This window comes from Aplysia californica, unplaced genomic scaffold (genome assembly GCF_000002075.1).
Source record: "Aplysia californica isolate F4 #8 unplaced genomic scaffold, AplCal3.0 scaffold00179, whole genome shotgun sequence".
Taxonomy (NCBI): domain Eukaryota; kingdom Metazoa; phylum Mollusca; class Gastropoda; order Aplysiida; family Aplysiidae; genus Aplysia; species Aplysia californica.
The window spans coordinates 904,625-923,406 of NW_004797449.1; the positions used below are offsets into that span (position 1 = coordinate 904,625).

The 18,782-nt window shown below is 38.6% G+C and overlaps 1 protein-coding gene across 3 annotated transcripts in view; it reads right to left on the minus strand.

The window, feature by feature from the left end:
• Window positions 1–18,782, minus strand: part of LOC101851408 (type II inositol 1,4,5-trisphosphate 5-phosphatase) — a 46,248-nt gene that overhangs the window by 10,603 nt on the left and 16,863 nt on the right. Inside the window, exons 6-18 of one of the 3 annotated variants that reach the window (XM_005098314.3) lie at window positions 17,869–17,973; window positions 15,371–15,388; window positions 12,057–12,257; window positions 9,119–9,263; window positions 7,578–7,748; window positions 6,570–6,671; window positions 5,890–6,004; window positions 5,247–5,363; window positions 4,797–4,904; window positions 2,635–2,705; window positions 1,645–1,753; window positions 1,288–1,400; window positions 667–802 (exon numbers count right to left, since the gene is read on the minus strand). In XM_005098314.3, the coding sequence (XP_005098371.1) occupies window positions 667–802; window positions 1,288–1,400; window positions 1,645–1,753; window positions 2,635–2,705; window positions 4,797–4,904; window positions 5,247–5,363; window positions 5,890–6,004; window positions 6,570–6,671; window positions 7,578–7,748; window positions 9,119–9,263; window positions 12,057–12,257; window positions 15,371–15,388; window positions 17,869–17,973 (1,511 nt within the window). The remainder of the gene's footprint in view (window positions 1–666; window positions 803–1,287; window positions 1,401–1,644; window positions 1,754–2,634; window positions 2,706–4,796; window positions 4,905–5,246; window positions 5,364–5,889; window positions 6,005–6,569; window positions 6,672–7,577; window positions 7,749–9,118; window positions 9,264–12,056; window positions 12,258–15,370; window positions 15,389–17,868; window positions 17,974–18,782) is intronic. The other 2 variants (XM_005098315.3, XM_013082528.2) reach the window with 2 other exon arrangements.

Genomic DNA, 18,782 nt, shown 5'->3' on the forward strand with positions numbered 1-18,782 from the left:
CCCCCCAGCAACACATTGGTGATCTATGAGGAAAAAACCTATAAAGACTCATCATCCTCATCATCCACATCATCATCTCCACAAACACCAGCACTATCATCCCACTCACCACCACTGTCGTCATCATTTGGGCTATAGTCTTCTCCTTTGTCCAGCTGTATCCCATCTCAATCCAAGACCCTACTACAAGTGATTTCAGACCTACCTTCCTTAATTTCTTTCTCTTTCATTGTGGATTCCATTTTAACCCTCAAAGTGTTGCTAACAAATTATAACCTGTAGTGTCATAGGAAATCACATGATCTCACCATATATATTAGAAAATGCTTGTAAACAGGCAAACCAAGTACGTAAAGGCTATAAACTAACTCATTTTCAAAAAGTAAAATGTAAACAGGAAGTAAAGTTCATAGGGAGTTATAATGTCTGGCAGAAAGAAATTGGGATAAACTGACTCGAAATTAAGACTCAAATTGCGGCAGATTACATCAGCTGTAACACAACAGAACAAATCTTACAGACAATTTTATCAGCCCTGGACACTCGGAGGGCTAATGCTAGGTGAATAATGTCTGTCTTTTATGTTCTCCAGGTGTTTACATTCCACTTCCATTTTCTCTTTCTGGTTTCTATATCTATTTTCGGCTCATTTGTATAAGTACTCACCCCAACATTAAACAAGGAACTGACAGGCTTGTGGTCCGACACCTTGAGCTGAGGATGTGAGTCGTAGCGCAGCTGTTGCACACCAGGCCCTCGCCACAGGATGCGGTCACACCAGGCTGGCACTCGGCTCTTCTCACTGATGACAAAGAAAGATTTATAATAACAGAGCAGCAGCCTTTTCAAAAATTTAAAAAACCCAGACTTTACCGGTGCAGTGGTCAAGATGGTGGGCATTGGCCAAGTGGCTTCACTGCGAACCCACATTTTTCTGCATTTTATAGACTCATGCTCAATATTTAACTATGGTAACTGACAAAACCACAACTAACCTATCAGCTTTGTTCTCCTTGTTATTTGCAAAACTTGCTTTGAAAGTTTATACTTTTTCTTCAGCATCAGCAATTTCATACTAGAAGTCTATACTACAAACCGAGAATACACATTTTCTGACACAAAAATGGACTTCCACACTCAAGACCCTCAAAAATGTATCGAATACGTTTTTATATGTACTGATTGACAGCTATGTTCATATATTATGAACTAAAACAGCATAACACGAAGTATAAAAGGCACAACTGACACCATCATTACATTATGGAGAAAACACAGAATTCATACCTAGTGTCATAAACATCGGAGCCAGCGTCAAATTTATATGTGGGGTCAAAGAGAGGCAAACCTTCTTCGTAACCTTTAAACACATCACTGTTTGCCTTCATTTGTCGGTACAGCTGGGGAGGAGAAACACCACAGTTACGGTCAATAATTGGAAAACAGAAGGCGATATAGTCATGGAAACTAAGCACTGAACATTTTGGTTGGGTGCAGAAGATGAATTCAAGCTGCAGCTCATTAACAGTTCATTCTATTATCCACCTTTTAACATGATACAATTACAAAAAATATTCATGACAATCAACAATTTTTTAAAAGACCAGTTGGGGGTGGGGTCTGTATCTTTTCTTCTCCACAAACCTGATCTCCTTCCAACAACTGCTTATACTTTTGCTTTTGGATGCGGGACTTAACGTCGTCTATACACATGTCTATCCTGTAGTTGAGGTCTCCAATCCAGAAGACCACACTGAAAAGAGAGAACAAAAATAATCATAATAATAATAATATGTTAGTCATTGTAGTGAAATCAAGTGCTCGTCAAAATAATGAAATCAAAGAAACAGGCTTTTTCCCGTTCGTTTGGTAATTTTTACTGATTTTTCATATTTTGCTTAAACCTCTTTTGAGCCCATTTAAAAACATATTTCGGAGAGAATTTTACTGGAAAACATTGGTTTAAGGCACACAAAATGTGAATTTGCTGTTCCCAAAGACTTTAAAACTTTAGAGGTCACGAAAGTATGGCGGCCATTTTCTCGCTGATTTTACCTCTGTAACCAGGTGATCCCATCTGCTTTAATCATAAATATCTTGCTGGCAGCTGCTCGGGCAAATTCCGACGACTTTAAGGTCAAATTACTTTACTCTTTAACCGGGAGCTCTTTCATTAGATGAAGAACTATCAAAATAGGTTCACTTGTTCATTTAATTATCAATTTTGGGATTTATGTGTCACTTTTCAATTTCGTACCAAAAAGAGGACCCCTGCATAGTGGGTTTACCCCCCCTCAGAGATAAAGAGTTAAAATTTGACTCAGCACACCTTTGACAAGACAGACTCTATTTTTTTTAGCACATGGCCTTTAGTTTTACTATTAGTAAAGGTTTTACGGCACTTGCAGCACAAATTGTAGGAGAGTAATATACAAAGAAAAGAAGGAGGATAGATAAGGACGACAGATGTTCGATAGGAAAGGAGGAGTAGACCACACCAGAGTATGCGCCAACCACCCACAAATGGCCTCTCTTTAAGAAGAAATTTTAAAATTGAGAGCACAAAAGTTTACACCGCCAAGCCTCAGTTACTATTTCACAAATTTTAATGTGAACAATATGAGCTTTACTTACTCATGTTCAGAAAGTTCTAGTGGGGGCTCGAACTGCTTGAATTTGGTCTTCGTCTCGATGTCTCTGTAATCCTTCACAACACAAGGGGGGGGAAAAAAGGAAAGAAAACACAATCTCATCAACAGCCACAGAAAGACATCGCATGTGGGAACTGGTCAAAATAACAAAGAAAGCTCAACCTAAACAGAGTCAACAAATACTATCATCCAAGAAGAAAAATGCTTCTTGAAAGCGATGTTAAGAAAGGCTACTTGAAAGGATTGCTGTACGTTGAATGGGCCAGTATGCAGAGATGCCAACCACAGAAAACCGAAATGAGTATTGGGAAATATGAAAATGTGTATTTTCAGAGGAAAAGTGTATTCCCCACGACCGACCGACCGACAACTAGTAAAATGTTCAGGGTGTCCAGCAATATTTCCTGAAAAAAAAATTACTAGCTCACCAGCTCGACAAAGGGAGCACACATGCGTACAATATACACGTATCCAGTCAACAACATGTCAGTGTTCAATGTCGTACTGGGGTCTTGTTGTATTTCAGTCTATTATATAATATTTTCCTCTCATCATTATATTTAAAAAAAATCCTGCTTTGAGAGTTCGGAAGGGCCTAGAACAAGAATTTCTACTATCAAGAACCAGTCTGGGTGTCATGATTCATGTCATGAACTGACAGACTCAAATTATTGCTCAAACTCAGAGAAAAGCAATAACTGTGAAGAGTTGTAACAACTGTGGTAGGGCAAGATGCAGTGACACTGAAAATCTGCCAGTCTTGAACAGAAAGCTACAACACACACTGTAGGTATAATTTACTATCACCCATCCAAATGAAACGCGAAAACTTTATTTCAATAACACAGACTTGCAAAGTATGAGGGGTCCCGATTCCGCACACGGCCTGCACCAACGCGCGCTTTGCAGAAAGCTCTAATCAAAATTCTGAAATGTGCTTCCAAGTTTTCGTCCTCTGGTGTTGCCTTACCCCCCCCCCCCCCCCCCTCCCATAGTATCTTTTAAACCCCCAAAAAATCAATAATCTCCTAACCTATTCCGTAGTCCTATACTTCGCAACGCCGTTACTCTCACCAAAGACGGTCTTTACTCACACGATGAAGCATTTATTTATGATGCGAATGCGCGCAGGTTCAGTGACCAGTCACGATGGCGAGCCAGACAATCTAAAAATCGGATGACGGTATTTTCTTTTCTTTTTTTTTTCCACAAGTGACAGCACAGCGACGAGTCCGAGTATTTATTACATTTTATTTGCACAGCGACATTGCGTTTAAACTGCACAACCTGCATGTTACAAGTTTACGAAAGCGAAAGTAGATCTTGATTTTCCTGATCGAGCCTCGGTGTCACATACGCTTCCGCCTGCCGCCATAGCTGCCTATTCGCGTGAAAGTGAAACGTACTCTCCGGATGGGAAAACGCTGAACGAATAATATAATATCACGATCGCGACCGGAAAAAATGAACTTACTGACCACATCGGACTTGATTTTCAAATATTCCAGTTTTGCGATACTGATACTATTTTGACAAAAGAGGGGACTTCAGATAATTAGGATTACTCGCCCAAGCTGAATCTCGGATTTTTCGTATTCCAGGATGCGTATTTTTTCATGAAAAGTCGTATTCGCGTATTTTCGGCAAAAAATCGTACTAATATACGTAAAATCATACTGGTTGGCATCTCTGCAGTATGTATTAAACACGTCATTGTGGAATTTCACTGGCAAATTCTTTGAAATGACCCGTCAAGGCCTGGGCACTATAAAAGTGATCTTTATTATTGTCAATAAAATTATCACCACTATCATTATTACTATGGTTCAACTGTGGTGTAGCTGTAAGGTGCTTCAATGTCACATGCAAGTGACCAGAGTTCAATTCCCAAGTGGAGAGAAATTTTTATCAAGTATCTTTGTGTTTATACTGGGATGACAGGCAGGAACAGAAACCCGCCTTCTTAATGATCTAAATTGTGTCAATGGGGGCGTAAAAACACCTATATTTTTTTATAAAATTATATTTTTAAAAAACATAACTGCTTAGTGTACAACTTCGCCCCACGCCATTTAAAACTTTACGTATAATGGAGTCTTAACACTAAGCAGGTGCTATGGTTCTGAGGTGGTTGAGCCCACTGACCTGGTTCCTGCGCTCGTACTCCTCCTGGTGAGCAGCGAGATGGGAGTTGACAAAACACAGGGAGGTGGAGTGGAGAGTGAACCGCACCGACACACCGCCCTTGTTACCCTGGAAGAAGAATGATAAAAATTACATCTATGTAGCGCTGTTGATGAGAAAAAGGTGACCAAAATCTGGTGACTTTTAAAGCTGAACACTTGTACTCATTCATCAATTCACATATTTTTGGCTTCAACATTCTTCGGTACAGTTGTAAAATTCACACTAAAATGTCTGTTCTGAATGAGGGAGAAAGTTTCTATGCAAAAAGTGGGGTTTAAAAATTATTTTTTTTTAAAATTGCCAAACGGGTGTAAAAATACTGATTTGGAGAAAATCTAATTTCCTCATGATGACCCTATATTACCATCATATTACTCTACTATAAAAAATAACGAGGTGAAAACTTACCACAAATCCCATGATTCCCGTGGGAACGCTGTCGGCGTCGATGAAGTTGATGTGAGGCACATGTTTCTCTTGGATGTACACAATGAGCAGGACACCCACCAGACGGATTGACTTCACCTGGGGGAGACAGTTGGAATCTAGTTTTAAAAAGTGCGTAGTGGCCAACTTTTCAAAACTATTTTTAAAATGATGTATCCGTTTAAGACTGCACAATAAATACAACAGTAATTACAGAGCAGTGGGTGAATGGTTAAATACCAAGAACTATAAGTATGTTTGTAAACTAAAACCATTACCACTCACTCTAAATTATGTGAACAAGAAAGGTAGTCAAGCCCAACACAAAATTCTCCTCTTCCCTCTCTTTTTCAGAAAAAAAATGAAGGTGGTTTTACACCCTAATCATTGCAATTTTTATCAATTAGGAGGCGGACAGGTCAACCCGAGCTGAGAGGGATACAGCATCGTAGCAAAAAGACCACAAGATACTCGATAAAATTCTCCCAATAAAGGAATTGAACTCAGGTCTCCTGCATGTGACAATGAAGTGCCTACCGCTACACCACAGATGCCAGTTTGTAGAGGCCTGAAATGCAGCGCACATAAAGAATGAATTGAGCAGGGTACTGGACTAGATGCAAACCTTCCTGTACTTGGCTTTTGGGTGTAGATAACTTTTCACAGCCGTCTGCCACTCTGTTTCTTTGGGGGAATCACTGAAGATGAAAGCTTCTTTTCGTAGATCCAGTTCCTGGAAACTGAGCATAGAGAGGCATTGTTTGAGTTGAGACAAACGAAGGAAGAGCCACATAATCACTGCTACATCTCAACAAGAGATAAGGAATAATAATAATCTATTTATCATCTAGCTATCAATCTGTGACCTCTCTATTGAATCTTTAAACCTACCTACCTACCCACCCACCCACCCACCTACCTATATATCTATCTACAAGTTCAGCATCATTGTCAAGGAAACATCTAAGGGGGGGGGGGGGGGGGCAAAACCCCGGTAAAATGAACCTAGCAACAGTATCTGCTGATGACATGGAGCTTACCCCATAGCGCAGATATGTATCTATCTATCTGCCTATACCCTGTCTATCCCTCTGCTATCTATTTATCCCCAATCTATCTACATCCCTATCCCCAATCTATCTACCTACCTATCCCCTATCTATCTATCTACCTATCCCCCTGTCAAATCCCTCTGCTATCTATCCCCTATCTAGCTATCTAGCTATCCCCAGTCTATTTATCTGTCATCTATCTACCTACTTCCTATCTATCAATCTATCTACCTATCCATGACAAGGATCATACCCAATGGCGTATATGTCGGGAGGTTCGTTGTCCACCACCATCCACTTGTGTAAAGCTTCGGCCGGGGACTGACCGTTGACGTTCCAGGTACCACAGAACACCCTGCAGAGAGTTGGGTATTTTAAAAGTTTTTGTAAGAGATTTACGGTATTTGCAACACAAATAAATAACAGCCACAGAGAGCACTGAAGAAGCAAGGCAGATAGACAGAAATTTTTAAAAAATAAAAAAGAAGCAGGACCTACCCATGGCACCCTCCACATAAGTGCCGAAGATTTAGAAGTGTTACAACAGAGTTATTACAACGAAAAGGAGGAGGAGAGATAAGAGCAATGGATGTCTGACAGGAAAGAAGGAGCAAACCACACTAGAGTACCCGCCAACCACCTACGTAAAGTGTGGAAACCTTTGAGATGAAACATACACAAAATGGGGACAGCAACTAGGTATGACCCTCAAGAAATCATTTCACCTCATTCACAGTTAAACAAAAGATAACAACTGAGAAATGTAGAAATTTCATCTCAAAGGAGTGAGTGAGCATTCAGTTGATGAATTGTTTAAAACAAACACACTGTGACAAAGTAAATAAGTACGACCTAGTAGTTGCATCCTCCAACTCACACAAAATAGTCAGGACACAAAAAGAAAGCAATAATATCCATCACACATTAAGTGTTTTAGATTTTAATAAGTTTCACAGCATTTGAAACACTAATTAGTCATTAAGTGCTGAAAAATAAAGGGGTTACTACAGAGAAACATACAAAGAAAATAAGGAAAAGAGGCATGAACGATAGATGTTTGATACGAAAGGAGAGATAAGGATGATGAATGTTAGATAGGAGAGGAGAGATAAGGACGATAGATATTTGACAGGAAAGGAGCAGAGATAATGACAGTAGATGATTGATAGAATATAATGAGCAAAGTCACACAAGAGCACCTGCCAACCACCCATGCAATAGTCAGGGACCCAGTAGGTAAGCATTGATATTCTCAACACACCTGAAGTTTCTGAGGTCAGTGAACTCGTCCTCGCGGTTACAGAGGAACTGTCGGACAAACTTCTCTCTGCTGGACACGGGCTTGGTACCCACGGGCAACTCTGCACCCGACGAGATGCCCAACTGGCCCTGGATGGCCTCCATAGAGTCGGTCAAGTCTTCAGACCTGGACCTGAGAAATATATACAGAATGTCTAAAAAAAAAAGAAAAAGAGGACCCACTTAAAGGGCAATAACTCTGTCATCTCTACATTGATTTCAACAAAAACTCGAACAAATAGAATTCAACCATGAGGACGTCAAGTTTGCAAATATGAAGAAAATCAATCTACGTATTGGTTAAATATCAGAGCTTTAACAATTTCAACCAAAACTGGGTAAAACGCAAAATTTTTCTTCTTAAAAGTGATCAGCTACCGGGGCATGATCGGCCCAGCCTGGTTTCAGGACAAGGATAGTAAAACCACAACAGTCACTTCAGATAGATATCTAAACATGACAAGATAATTTTGGAGAAGTTTGTGGAGAATGTATACGTTATACAGGCCTGGTTCCAGTGGGATAGAGCCACAACTCATACATCAAGAATGGCCCTGATATGGTTGCAAGAAAACTTTTTGGGGGGACGCCTTATAGCCAAAAATTTACAAAGGACTGGATACCATATTCCCCCAACTGGAGCCCCTTCAATGATTACATTTGGGTTTTATTGACACACTGAGTCCCGGGAAACAACTCACAAACAATAGAACAGTTGAATCTCAATGTTGAACAAAACGTCCAAAGAATCATCCCAGAAACATGCGACAGGGTTATTCAAAATTCTAGTGGCGTATTGGAGCTTGTATGCAAAGAAATGGTTTACATCTCGTGACCTCAGTGCTGTTTTAAAAAATTGAGATACCACAAGAAAGCACCGAGGTCGTGATCTGGAGATCAAAATAGCAAACACCTTCTTGAGTTTATTTCGCTATATCAATATTGTATTAATTTGTTATTCGATGCGCAAATAGCAGCTATTTCAAATACAACAATATGGTTAATTTTTAAGAAGTTGCAAAGTTTTGCAATTTTGATTGAAATTTCAAAAATTTGATATCTTTTCGAACAAATGGATTGATTCTTTTTTAATTGAAAAATGTAGCGTTCCCATGGTTAAATTTTACTTCTGTGAAGTTTTATTAAAATTGGTTTGAATATAAACTAGACATTGCTGTTCAAGTGGGTCCTCTTTTTTTGTGTGTGTGTGTGTATGTGTGTGTGTGTGTGTGTGTGTGTGTGTGTGTGTGTGTGTGTGTGTATTTCAATTGCAAAAAAAAAAAAATCATTATTCATGAGTTGACCATTTTATCCAAAGAATCCTGACCTTGACTTCTTTTCTTAGAACACCCACTTTCCACTTTCTCGCTTATGTTTTTTCAATATTATAATGGCACTGCGCACAACGTCCACCTGTCTAAGATAACCATTTTTCTCCTCAACAATGGGCGGCCGCCTTGGCAAATTTCGACTGTATTTGAATTGAATAAAATCCCTACTCACGAGTTGACTATTTTGTCCAAGGAGTCCCGACTTTGACTTCTGTTCTTAGAACCCAGGGTGGATGATTTCTGGGCCGTGGTGTCAGACAAGGAAAGAGCCGCCATATCATCCTGGTACCAAGTACTTTGGCTACTGGACGCAACATCTGGCAAGAGAAACATTTGACACAACTTTAACTTTAGTAACGGAAACAAGTGTATGAGGTTTAACACTACTATCAACACAGCTAGGTTATTAAAGAGGTGGGACCTCTGAATTTAATGTCCGTCTCCGACAAAACTGAGCTAAATGGATAGCAATCTTTGAAAACGCCACAAAACAACTCAAGTTCAAGAACGACTACTCGCCATCAATTCCTTAGTCCAGCATGATACCACCTGAGCTAACGAAACACTCCAATTTTAACTGGTGGAATGCACAGAAAAACAAAGGAGTATAATATACTCAAACAATAACCGAACAACCAGGAATAATCATATAAGTTTTCATTTCAGTAAGAGCTTTACAGTACTTGCAAAGCAAATGGGTCATATAAATGCTGGAGATAGAGGTGTTAATAGAGAGTAACATACACAGAAAAGGAGAGATAAGGACAATAAATTTTGGACAGGAAAAGAGTAAACTATACCAGAGCACCTACCAACCATCCGCTAACAGGATTCAACAGAAGTTAACTTTTTTAATTGGGAGAGAGAAATGAAACCATCTGACAAAGTCCACTGACTGCCTTGTGAAAAAATGTCACTGTGATGGTTTGCACGTCATCCCTAGCTAAGCTTGTTGAAAGTCTGCACTATAAACTAAGCAACTCTAAAATAAGATTGCAACTATATTCTTCTTCTGTAGGTTTCAGGTCCAGAGCAGGCATTTGATGATCATGGTACCACACTTCTTCCTCTTGTATGTCTTATCAGCTCGGTGTTTCTCATTGTGCTATTTGTTGATTCAGGCCATCTGTGTAGTTTGTTCTTTATCTTCCTCTGCTCTTCTTTCCCTCCAGCAAATTCCCCTGTCCATTTGATCTATTTATGAGGCCAAAGAACCAAAATTGTCTCTCTCTGAGGGTCCCGATTATAGATTTTTCACAACCTGCGATCTGGAGCACTTCTCGGTCTGTTTTCCTCTCTGTCCAAGAGAGTATGAGTATTCTCCTTAAACACATTTCAACAGCTTCCAGTCTTCTAAAGTTTTATATTCTGTGTTCAGAGGGGAATAATTGAACTTTGTTCGTAAGACATTAGATGAAGAGCTAGTTGCGACATTGATACCATTTCACACCTTCCTCTATTCAATGATAGACCTGAGACCAACGCCTAGTCTAAACATTTTGAAAATATGCACAAAGAGACAAAGAAAAGTTCACAACATCCAAAATTGAAGACAAGCTAACAAACAAACAAAATTAACAGACTATCAGACTTATCTCTATTCAATGATTGACCTAGGACCCATTTTGAGCCATGTTCAAACACATTAAGATAACAATTGCAGCATATTCAGAATTAAAGACAACGAAAAGTTCACAACATCCAAAATTTAAAAATAAGCTAACCAGCAAACAAAACTAGCGGGCACATGCTAATGCAGAACAGCTCATCAAAACTGTCATCTGGCAGTACAAGAGCATGCTGTGAATTTGTCAATGACAACGATCAACATTCCAGCGTATGATACAAGCTTGTTGTTCCCTGAGACACAACATGTGAGGTCACAAGAACATAAATACTTCATTTGATCTTTAAGAGCAGTGAAGCACAGAACACATTTTTGCTTTAACCTTTCTATTCTCAACAGCTGATTAAATCAGCCATAAGTTTTATTATGTGTTGTCACAGCTGATATAATTGGCCATTATTTGAGTTGCTATTTCTGTTTGTTTATGTCGTTTTGCATATCGCCACATATTTGAACTCCTTCATAAATGAACTCTACTTTGTATTAATATTCTATTTTCCGAAAATGTATAGGTTGCTTGGTTTGCCTGTTCTTGAACATGTTCTAACAAAATATGGTGAAATGATATAATTTTACTACAACGGTAAAGATTTATAAAGAGTTCTGTAAAATGCCAGGCAGAAGAACAAAACGACTGATTTGGCAGCACTCTTTAGCTTTTTTCAACATTATGAACAAGTAGTAAAACATGTTCACTAGAATCAGGAACAATATTTGGCTCCAGCCTCAGGCGAAAGTTATCCTTAATTATATCTTGCTTCTCTTGCATTTTAAGATTTACAATATTTAACAACATCACTAATCCCTTCCTCCGACAAAAGTCCACATAACCAATAATTTTAGCGTTAAATATAGTAAAATAAGAAAATCTTTCTGAAAATTGGCATTAAGAAAAAAAATTTTTCAACTGGCTGACTTTTTCTTTTCAACAGCAGTTTCATAGTCTATCCTGTACATAGGGAACAGTTTTCAGATCTTGAAATTTTTTTTCCCTCAAATAAATCTTTATATCCAAAACACATACATCACAAAATTTGTAAATAACAATAAGGTTTCCATGTCCCACTGACTTCGGAATGTGCTCGCTAGACAGTTTAATATATCAGACTAACAGCATTCCTTAGCCAGTAATATATCAAGGCTTGCCCTGTGTATGGGAGACGAAAAATGAAAGAATGGGAACAGGTGCATAGAAACAGGGAGGGGGATAAGTGGGGGAGTATGGGGAGAAAAGTGAAGAACTGTAAAACAGACAGACATTAAATCTGCCCAGCAGCTATTTTTATCACAAACTCCAATCAATCTGCTTTTTTATACGATAAAACTTTTGTGAGTGAGTCCCAATTTAAGAAATTTGTAAAAAATATGACGCTTACTGAAAAGGAAAAAAAGCCTGTCTTACAGCTAGAGAAGTATTAAAATCTGCTAATGAGCTCATCCCTCAAAGACTCTCAGACACGGCTGCTCGGCTCCCTTATCTTACCTGTAGCCAAGACATGAGCCCCGGTGTCAGACAAGTTCATGTGTTTCATAGGGTCAAACGTGTCCGCAGCAAACGGATTCTCGCTTGCCGGCGGAGCCTGTTGCTGTTGTTGTTGTTGCTGCTGCTTTTGCCGAGAGAGTCGATACTTGGCCAGCCAAGTGAAAGACGCCAGGGCTCCAAAGGCAGCGTTCATGGACTGCACTGGAGGGGTGAGGAGGGGCAAAGTGCAATACTAGTTAAGGGTGGGAATATGTATTAGGCATGCACTCACATGGAGGAGGGGGAAAGTTTGGGGGGGGTGGGGGGAAGGCATAATAATGAGTCAAGAAAACTATTCTGATGTTTCAAAGAAAGGTGGAGAATGAAAGCATAAAAAAAGGAAAGGATAAATTATATATTTTGTGATTTTCTTGAAGGTACAATTTATGTTTACTGTTTGTAAATATATTCAAGCAATGAATATCTCCAAATGATTTTTACTAACTTTATGATTAGCTTCTACCTCATGAATTTGCTCTTTTCATCTCCTACAGAATGGGTGTTTCTGAGAATATGTCTTTCAACTACAAATTGATACAAAACAAAAGCTTGTATTAGATCTTCTCAAATTTCTGGCTTGCGTCAATAAAGCAACAACAGAAAAACACATATAACTGATGTGCTCCGCCTTAATAAAATACTACTTTAGACAGGAAGAAAAACACAAATTTGGACAAGTCACATCTCAAGCAAAGGTACATAATCTGCTTTAAGCTTATCTATTGTATTGAAACCGTTTATAGCCTTTTACTGTAAATAAAACATCACATGCTGTCATGAGAGTTTGGCAATTTCTATTAAACAGCTGCCTTTGTTGCTCCTGGGACCGGCACATGACGTGACAGTTTTATCTGTTCTAACTGCACACAGACCTGGATCTACACCATGGCTATACATGTACACCATGAAACTTTTAGGACATATACTGAATAAACATCACTTCTACCTTTGTAAAAAAAAAAGGTTGTAGAAGTCATATGTTTTCAGCTCTCAAAATCAGTAATTTCAAATTTTGAATGTCTTATACTTTGTATAAGTTAAGGAGTTAAAAATTCAATGCTACAGTTTATTCCAAGTAGCAATGTGTGAGAGGCAACACAGTGGAGAAACCTTCAACTTTACCGCAAGACTAGGAGTACTCTTTGGTCATAACTATACTCAGCTTTATATCACAAGTGTTTACAAGATAGTATTTTGATAAACAAAGTACGATCTGTCAAAAAAGGAAATATGTTATGAAGGGAGCAAAAATGAAAAGACAAAAAAATGTGCAAAACTACAAACTACATATTGTTCTCACAGCAACCTCAGTACATATGATTTTCAAATCCCTGGGTAAATCAACAAAATCTACATGCTTTTCATTCTAAAAATATTTCAATATAAGATTCTCCCTCATGCTCTGAAAAATGCTTTAAAAAAAACCTTTTTGGTTAAACTCTATACATAATTATGTCTTTGCAAGGACAAAAATTAAAATCGATTCATCTCATTAGCATCCAAGTAACAGGCACAGATATAACCTTGCAGAACATCCTACAAACAGGTATGGCTATAACCTTGCATTCTTCAAAAAACAAAACAAAAGAGAAAGGTGAAGGAGGATGGTAAAAGAAATCTCAAATGTGCCACATATTTATGAGTTAGATCCCACCAGACAGATTTCAGGAGTCACCTGGCAGAAACGAAAAATGTTTTTTCACACATGGAATAGGGCTTTACACAAACCATAGTATATGCAAGACAACATGTACTTCGATAGAATCCACTGCGGACATAACTATGAAACTAAAACCACAAAAACTATCGAAGCAGCAAATATTAGCTGTAATCATAATAATATTTCTGTGTAATTGTTAAATTCTTCTAAACACATTTTTTAAAATGTAAGTGTTTTGTGTTTTAATGCCTCTATCGACACAATCTAGACCATTTAGGAGGCAAGCTTCAAGCCTGTCAGGATCAACCCAGACTGAGAAGGGTACAAATTCCCAGCAGAAAGACCGAGACTCTCAACAAAAATTCTCCCCACCCGGAAATTAATCTCTCGGGTCTTTTGCAGGTAGCGGTTGGGCCCTTCACCGCTACACCACAGACACCGAGGTCAACATGTGACCTCGGTTTGAAGTTCCATAGGGGCATAAATCAACTAGAGCTAGGAGGTCTAAAGTTTTGACATCCTCCACCCACTTTGATAAGTCTTAGTAAAGAGACATGGATTTAAAAAAATAAATCTTTAATGATTCCGTAGTGTTGAAATGGGTTTTTGAATTTAGTTTGAGTGAGTAGACGCACATCCTAACGGTCATTTAGAGGGTGGAAAAAGAAAGACAGACAGATGCAAACAACAGAGGGAGAAAGAAAAAAGTAGGAACCACCAGTGGTGTCCTCCAACCACCAGCTTGAAAGGGGAGTTAATCCATCAGATACCAAAGACATTACATAGCACAGCCTTGCCAACTTTTCCAAAACCAAGTCAGAGATATTCAATGACATGACTGTCACATTACAATGACGTCACATTATGCAACAACGAACAAAAATTAAACAAAGCAGAACTGGTTTTGGTGCAGTGTTTTAAATGACCTCTCACATTTCCAAACTGCTGAATCCGGAATAATCCCGGGAAATTCGGGACAGCTGACAAGCCTGAAAGCGATTCACTCTCATGTAAGGACGAGTACGGGGCATACAATACATGTACTTCTCACTCATTCTCAGCACAAGAGGCCAAACCAATCTCACAGCTTTCCCGTCACCACAAATGCAGCTAATGGGATCAAATCTGGGGCCCAGTGCAGGAATATAATAATCACAGGTACAAAAACCTCACATACTGAAAGATAATTTCTAGAAAAGTGCTAGGAATATGATAACAACCAGTACAAAAAACCTCACATATTGAAAAATAATTTATTAAAACGTGCCAGGAAAATAATAACCGCGAGTTCATAACTTTGCTCATTGGAAGATAATTTCATGAAAAGTGTATTATCAAGAAAAACAGAAATCTCTCTTTTTAAATGTATGACAGTATGTACATTAATTTTTGTAAGTGCAAGAATTTGATTAGTAATTCAAAGAGACTCTTCTCTTCCACAGTGTGCAAGAAGGGAGAGGATGGTGCGGAAAGGAAGGACAGATGGTGACAATCTTTTCAAAATGAAAATGGGGGAAAAAAACCAGAACAAAAATATCCAAGACATACGTGTACATCTCCGAATATCTGAGCATAAAAGTTTGATGAGAGCAAAATGAAAAGTGATGAGGCTTACCAGGTGTCCAAGAGGCGACTGAGAAGGGAGTGGCTATCAAAACGATGTGCACATTTTTTTTCCAGTCAAGCAGGTGTCACTGACACACACACACACACACACACACACACACACACACACAGACAAACACACACACACAAACTACACACACACACACAAACACACTAACAAACAAACTACACACACACACACACACAGATCAGACACCTGAAGAAGTACCACCAACTGCATTCTTACGGTTGTCAATAAAATAATTTAAGAAGACAAAAAACTGTTGGACCTAATTTGGCAGATTCACTGTAAGAGTCGGATTTGGACATACAGAGCAAAGACGGTGGTGGCTGTTGAATTTATTGGGAGCTGTAAACTTGAAGTCAAATTCTTTCACGTCATCTGCGCTCGCTACTAAATCAAAAAAAGACAATGTTTGATTCACACAACCTGAGAAAAGACACTTGACTGTAACAGGTTGCTGTTAACCTTTACAGCACATATGGCCATTTCTAGCCCTCACTTCCTTCTGGCCAGGGTGAAATTGGAGCCGTTGACTCCTCAAGCCCAGCCAATACTGACTACATCCGTAATTATTTGCATACATTAAAAGAATTTCTACACTTTCATTTGAAACCTTATAGAAGATAACATGAAGAATATTTTTCAGAGACAATTGGATAGATTAGCATAAAATTGTGAGAATAGGTTTAAAGTGAGTGGTAGCCTGTGAGGGAAATACACCCGACTGGGACTGAAAGGGTTAGTTAATAAGTAGTTAATTGTAGACCAAGGCAGGGTAGCATGACAACAACCATATTTCACAAAGGACAGATGAGGACAACAGAAGCACTGAAAAAAAAGAAGAGAGAGCTGACCACAGACGAATGTCCCTCAACCACCAGCGCTAGTGGACGGGAACAAACAAAATGACATTATTCAATCACTGAGGAAAATTTCATCAGTGGAAAGTGCATCAAATGAGTCCCTAGATGTGACCTGGCTGACATGCTAGCATTGCACTAGTGTGAGCAAGCACGCATGCGTGTCGGCTGTGTGCTTGCAAGGGAGGAAAAGCAATGACTCAGCCATTTGCTGATGAGGGGAAGGCAACTAATTTTTGTGGTGGTTCAGAACCAGGTTTTTTTCCTTTAACTCAGTAGACACATTGCCCTTCTCCTCTCTAAAATCCCAAAGCTCTTTCTCTCCTTTGACAGACCTGTGAGAACTGAAATCAGCAGTTCAAAATGTTTTATTAGAAAACGATAATCTTTCTTCTTTCTTTTTACAACAACAATGGTGCACACTGCAATAAGATAAATAAATTTATGAAATAACCGTAATCACAAAGACACACACACAAAAATTATTAGAAAAAACAGGCAAGTTGTTAATCACATAATGGGCAATGCACGACATAAAAACCCTCAACTGAGAAAAAGTGTTAGACAAAAGACTCACAACAGCATTTTTGTTAGAAAAAATTAGTAAGTTGTTCATCATATCATGGGCAATGCACACACTCAAATACACTCAACAGAGAAAAAGTGTTAGAGAAAAACCATTCAAAAACTTTATCACATTTGCATATGTCAAATACACAGAGATCCTTCTGGTTGGAGCCATAACCAAAACTGATAGTCATTCATAATCATCTCAGAGAAGTAATTAAAAAGGTAAAAAGCAAAAACCGATAATCTGCTCAAAGAAAAGGAAACCTAAAATTCAATCACTGAGCCGGCGGGTTCAAGCTACAGGCTACCACAGAAGCATGCTCAAATAATTTCACAAACAAAAATGTGATTAGTACCCACAGTATGTCTTTTTGTGTATGTGTTCTTTTGTCAAATTACGTGCATAAACGAATTTGAAAGGATTGTTGTACTTTGAATGGGCCAGTACGCATGAACATTTTTATCATTAATTTAGGAACTGTACAACTGTACAGAGCAACTGACCTACATGAGAATTCTCATACATTTGATTCATCAAATAAGGCATCTATAAAACAGTATGAGAATTGATGAGGGAAAACTTAAATAGATCTTCCATGGACCTCTGATTGCAGGTAAAGATCAATCCTCAAAGTGACTGTTTATTGAGCTATAATAGACAACAACCCCATTAACAAAGCGAAAAAAAAGCTGTCTCCAAATGTCCTCAACACTCCTACTTTACACTTCCTTGATAGTCATCAGTCGTGTCAATTTTTCTAATCAGGTAAGAACAAAAATCCATATGGTCGCTTGCATCAAGCTCCAAGCTATGCAGTAGAAAAACTTGAAATATAAGAACATTGGTCAAAGCCCATTAACACGCCGGGAGAAGCTATATGGGCTAACAGAAGAACTGAGGAAGATGGCCAGTATATGATAGAAACCAGACTTTAAGTGTGATACAATCAAGAAGAAAAAGAAGAAGGCAGGTAAAATCCACACAGAATTAAAACAAAAACCACACATAAATAAAACAAAATCTAAAAGTGACACTACAATCAGTGTACTCACAATCCTGTGCTCGCTTGACTTCCGCCAAAAACATCTGCGTGTTCTCCACCTGAGGCATCTCCAAGACCAAGTTCACGTCTGCTGACTGCAGCCGCAGAACAAACTCTGCAAAAGGAAAAACAGCAGTTGATTTACTTCTAACGCAGTGACAATCAATGACAAGCTTATAGTATGAGGAACAAGAAGCACATCAACACAATTATTGATATTATGTCCTACAGTAGTGTCACGGCAGGGTGGGACCAGGCATTTGTCAATTTTTGGGCACTTTATGGTATCATCATAAAGCTTGTTCATTTGTCTTGCTCGTTTTTGAGGATAAATTACCCATCTTTCTTGAATAGAAGTCGAGATATTTGCTATTGAAAGAGAGGGGGGTCGCCTGGTGTCAGAGACAAAATTAGCGAGAAAATGGCCACCAAAGTTGGGTAATTTCCAAAGCTTCAGTGTCCTTACAAATGGCAAATTTACATTTTTTAAAGCCTTACGTCAACGTTTCTCTAAAATCTACACAGAAGTGTGTTATCAAAGGGCATAAAAGATGCTGCCCCCCCCCCTCAAAAAAAAAAAAGAAATTGCCTAATAGTCCGAAAAATGTTAGTTTCTTCTATTTCATTACTTTGACGAGCACTTGATTTCCCCACAGTGACACACACATACACTTGTTAAACAATTTTACAAAGTCATACCTCTTAGACTGTAAAGTTCATTGAGCATTTTTTCTCATGAAAATAAAAAATGCACAGCATAAATGTTACTTAATATGATAATGGTCATTTTGTGTAACGAAAAAGCTAGATAGACAGTTCGAAAAAACAGAAGCAAAAGCAAAGACAAGTACATCAGCACAATAATAGTCATTTAGTGATGAGAGAAAATGAGATGGCCAAACAGAGACAACAGAGGGAAAGGAA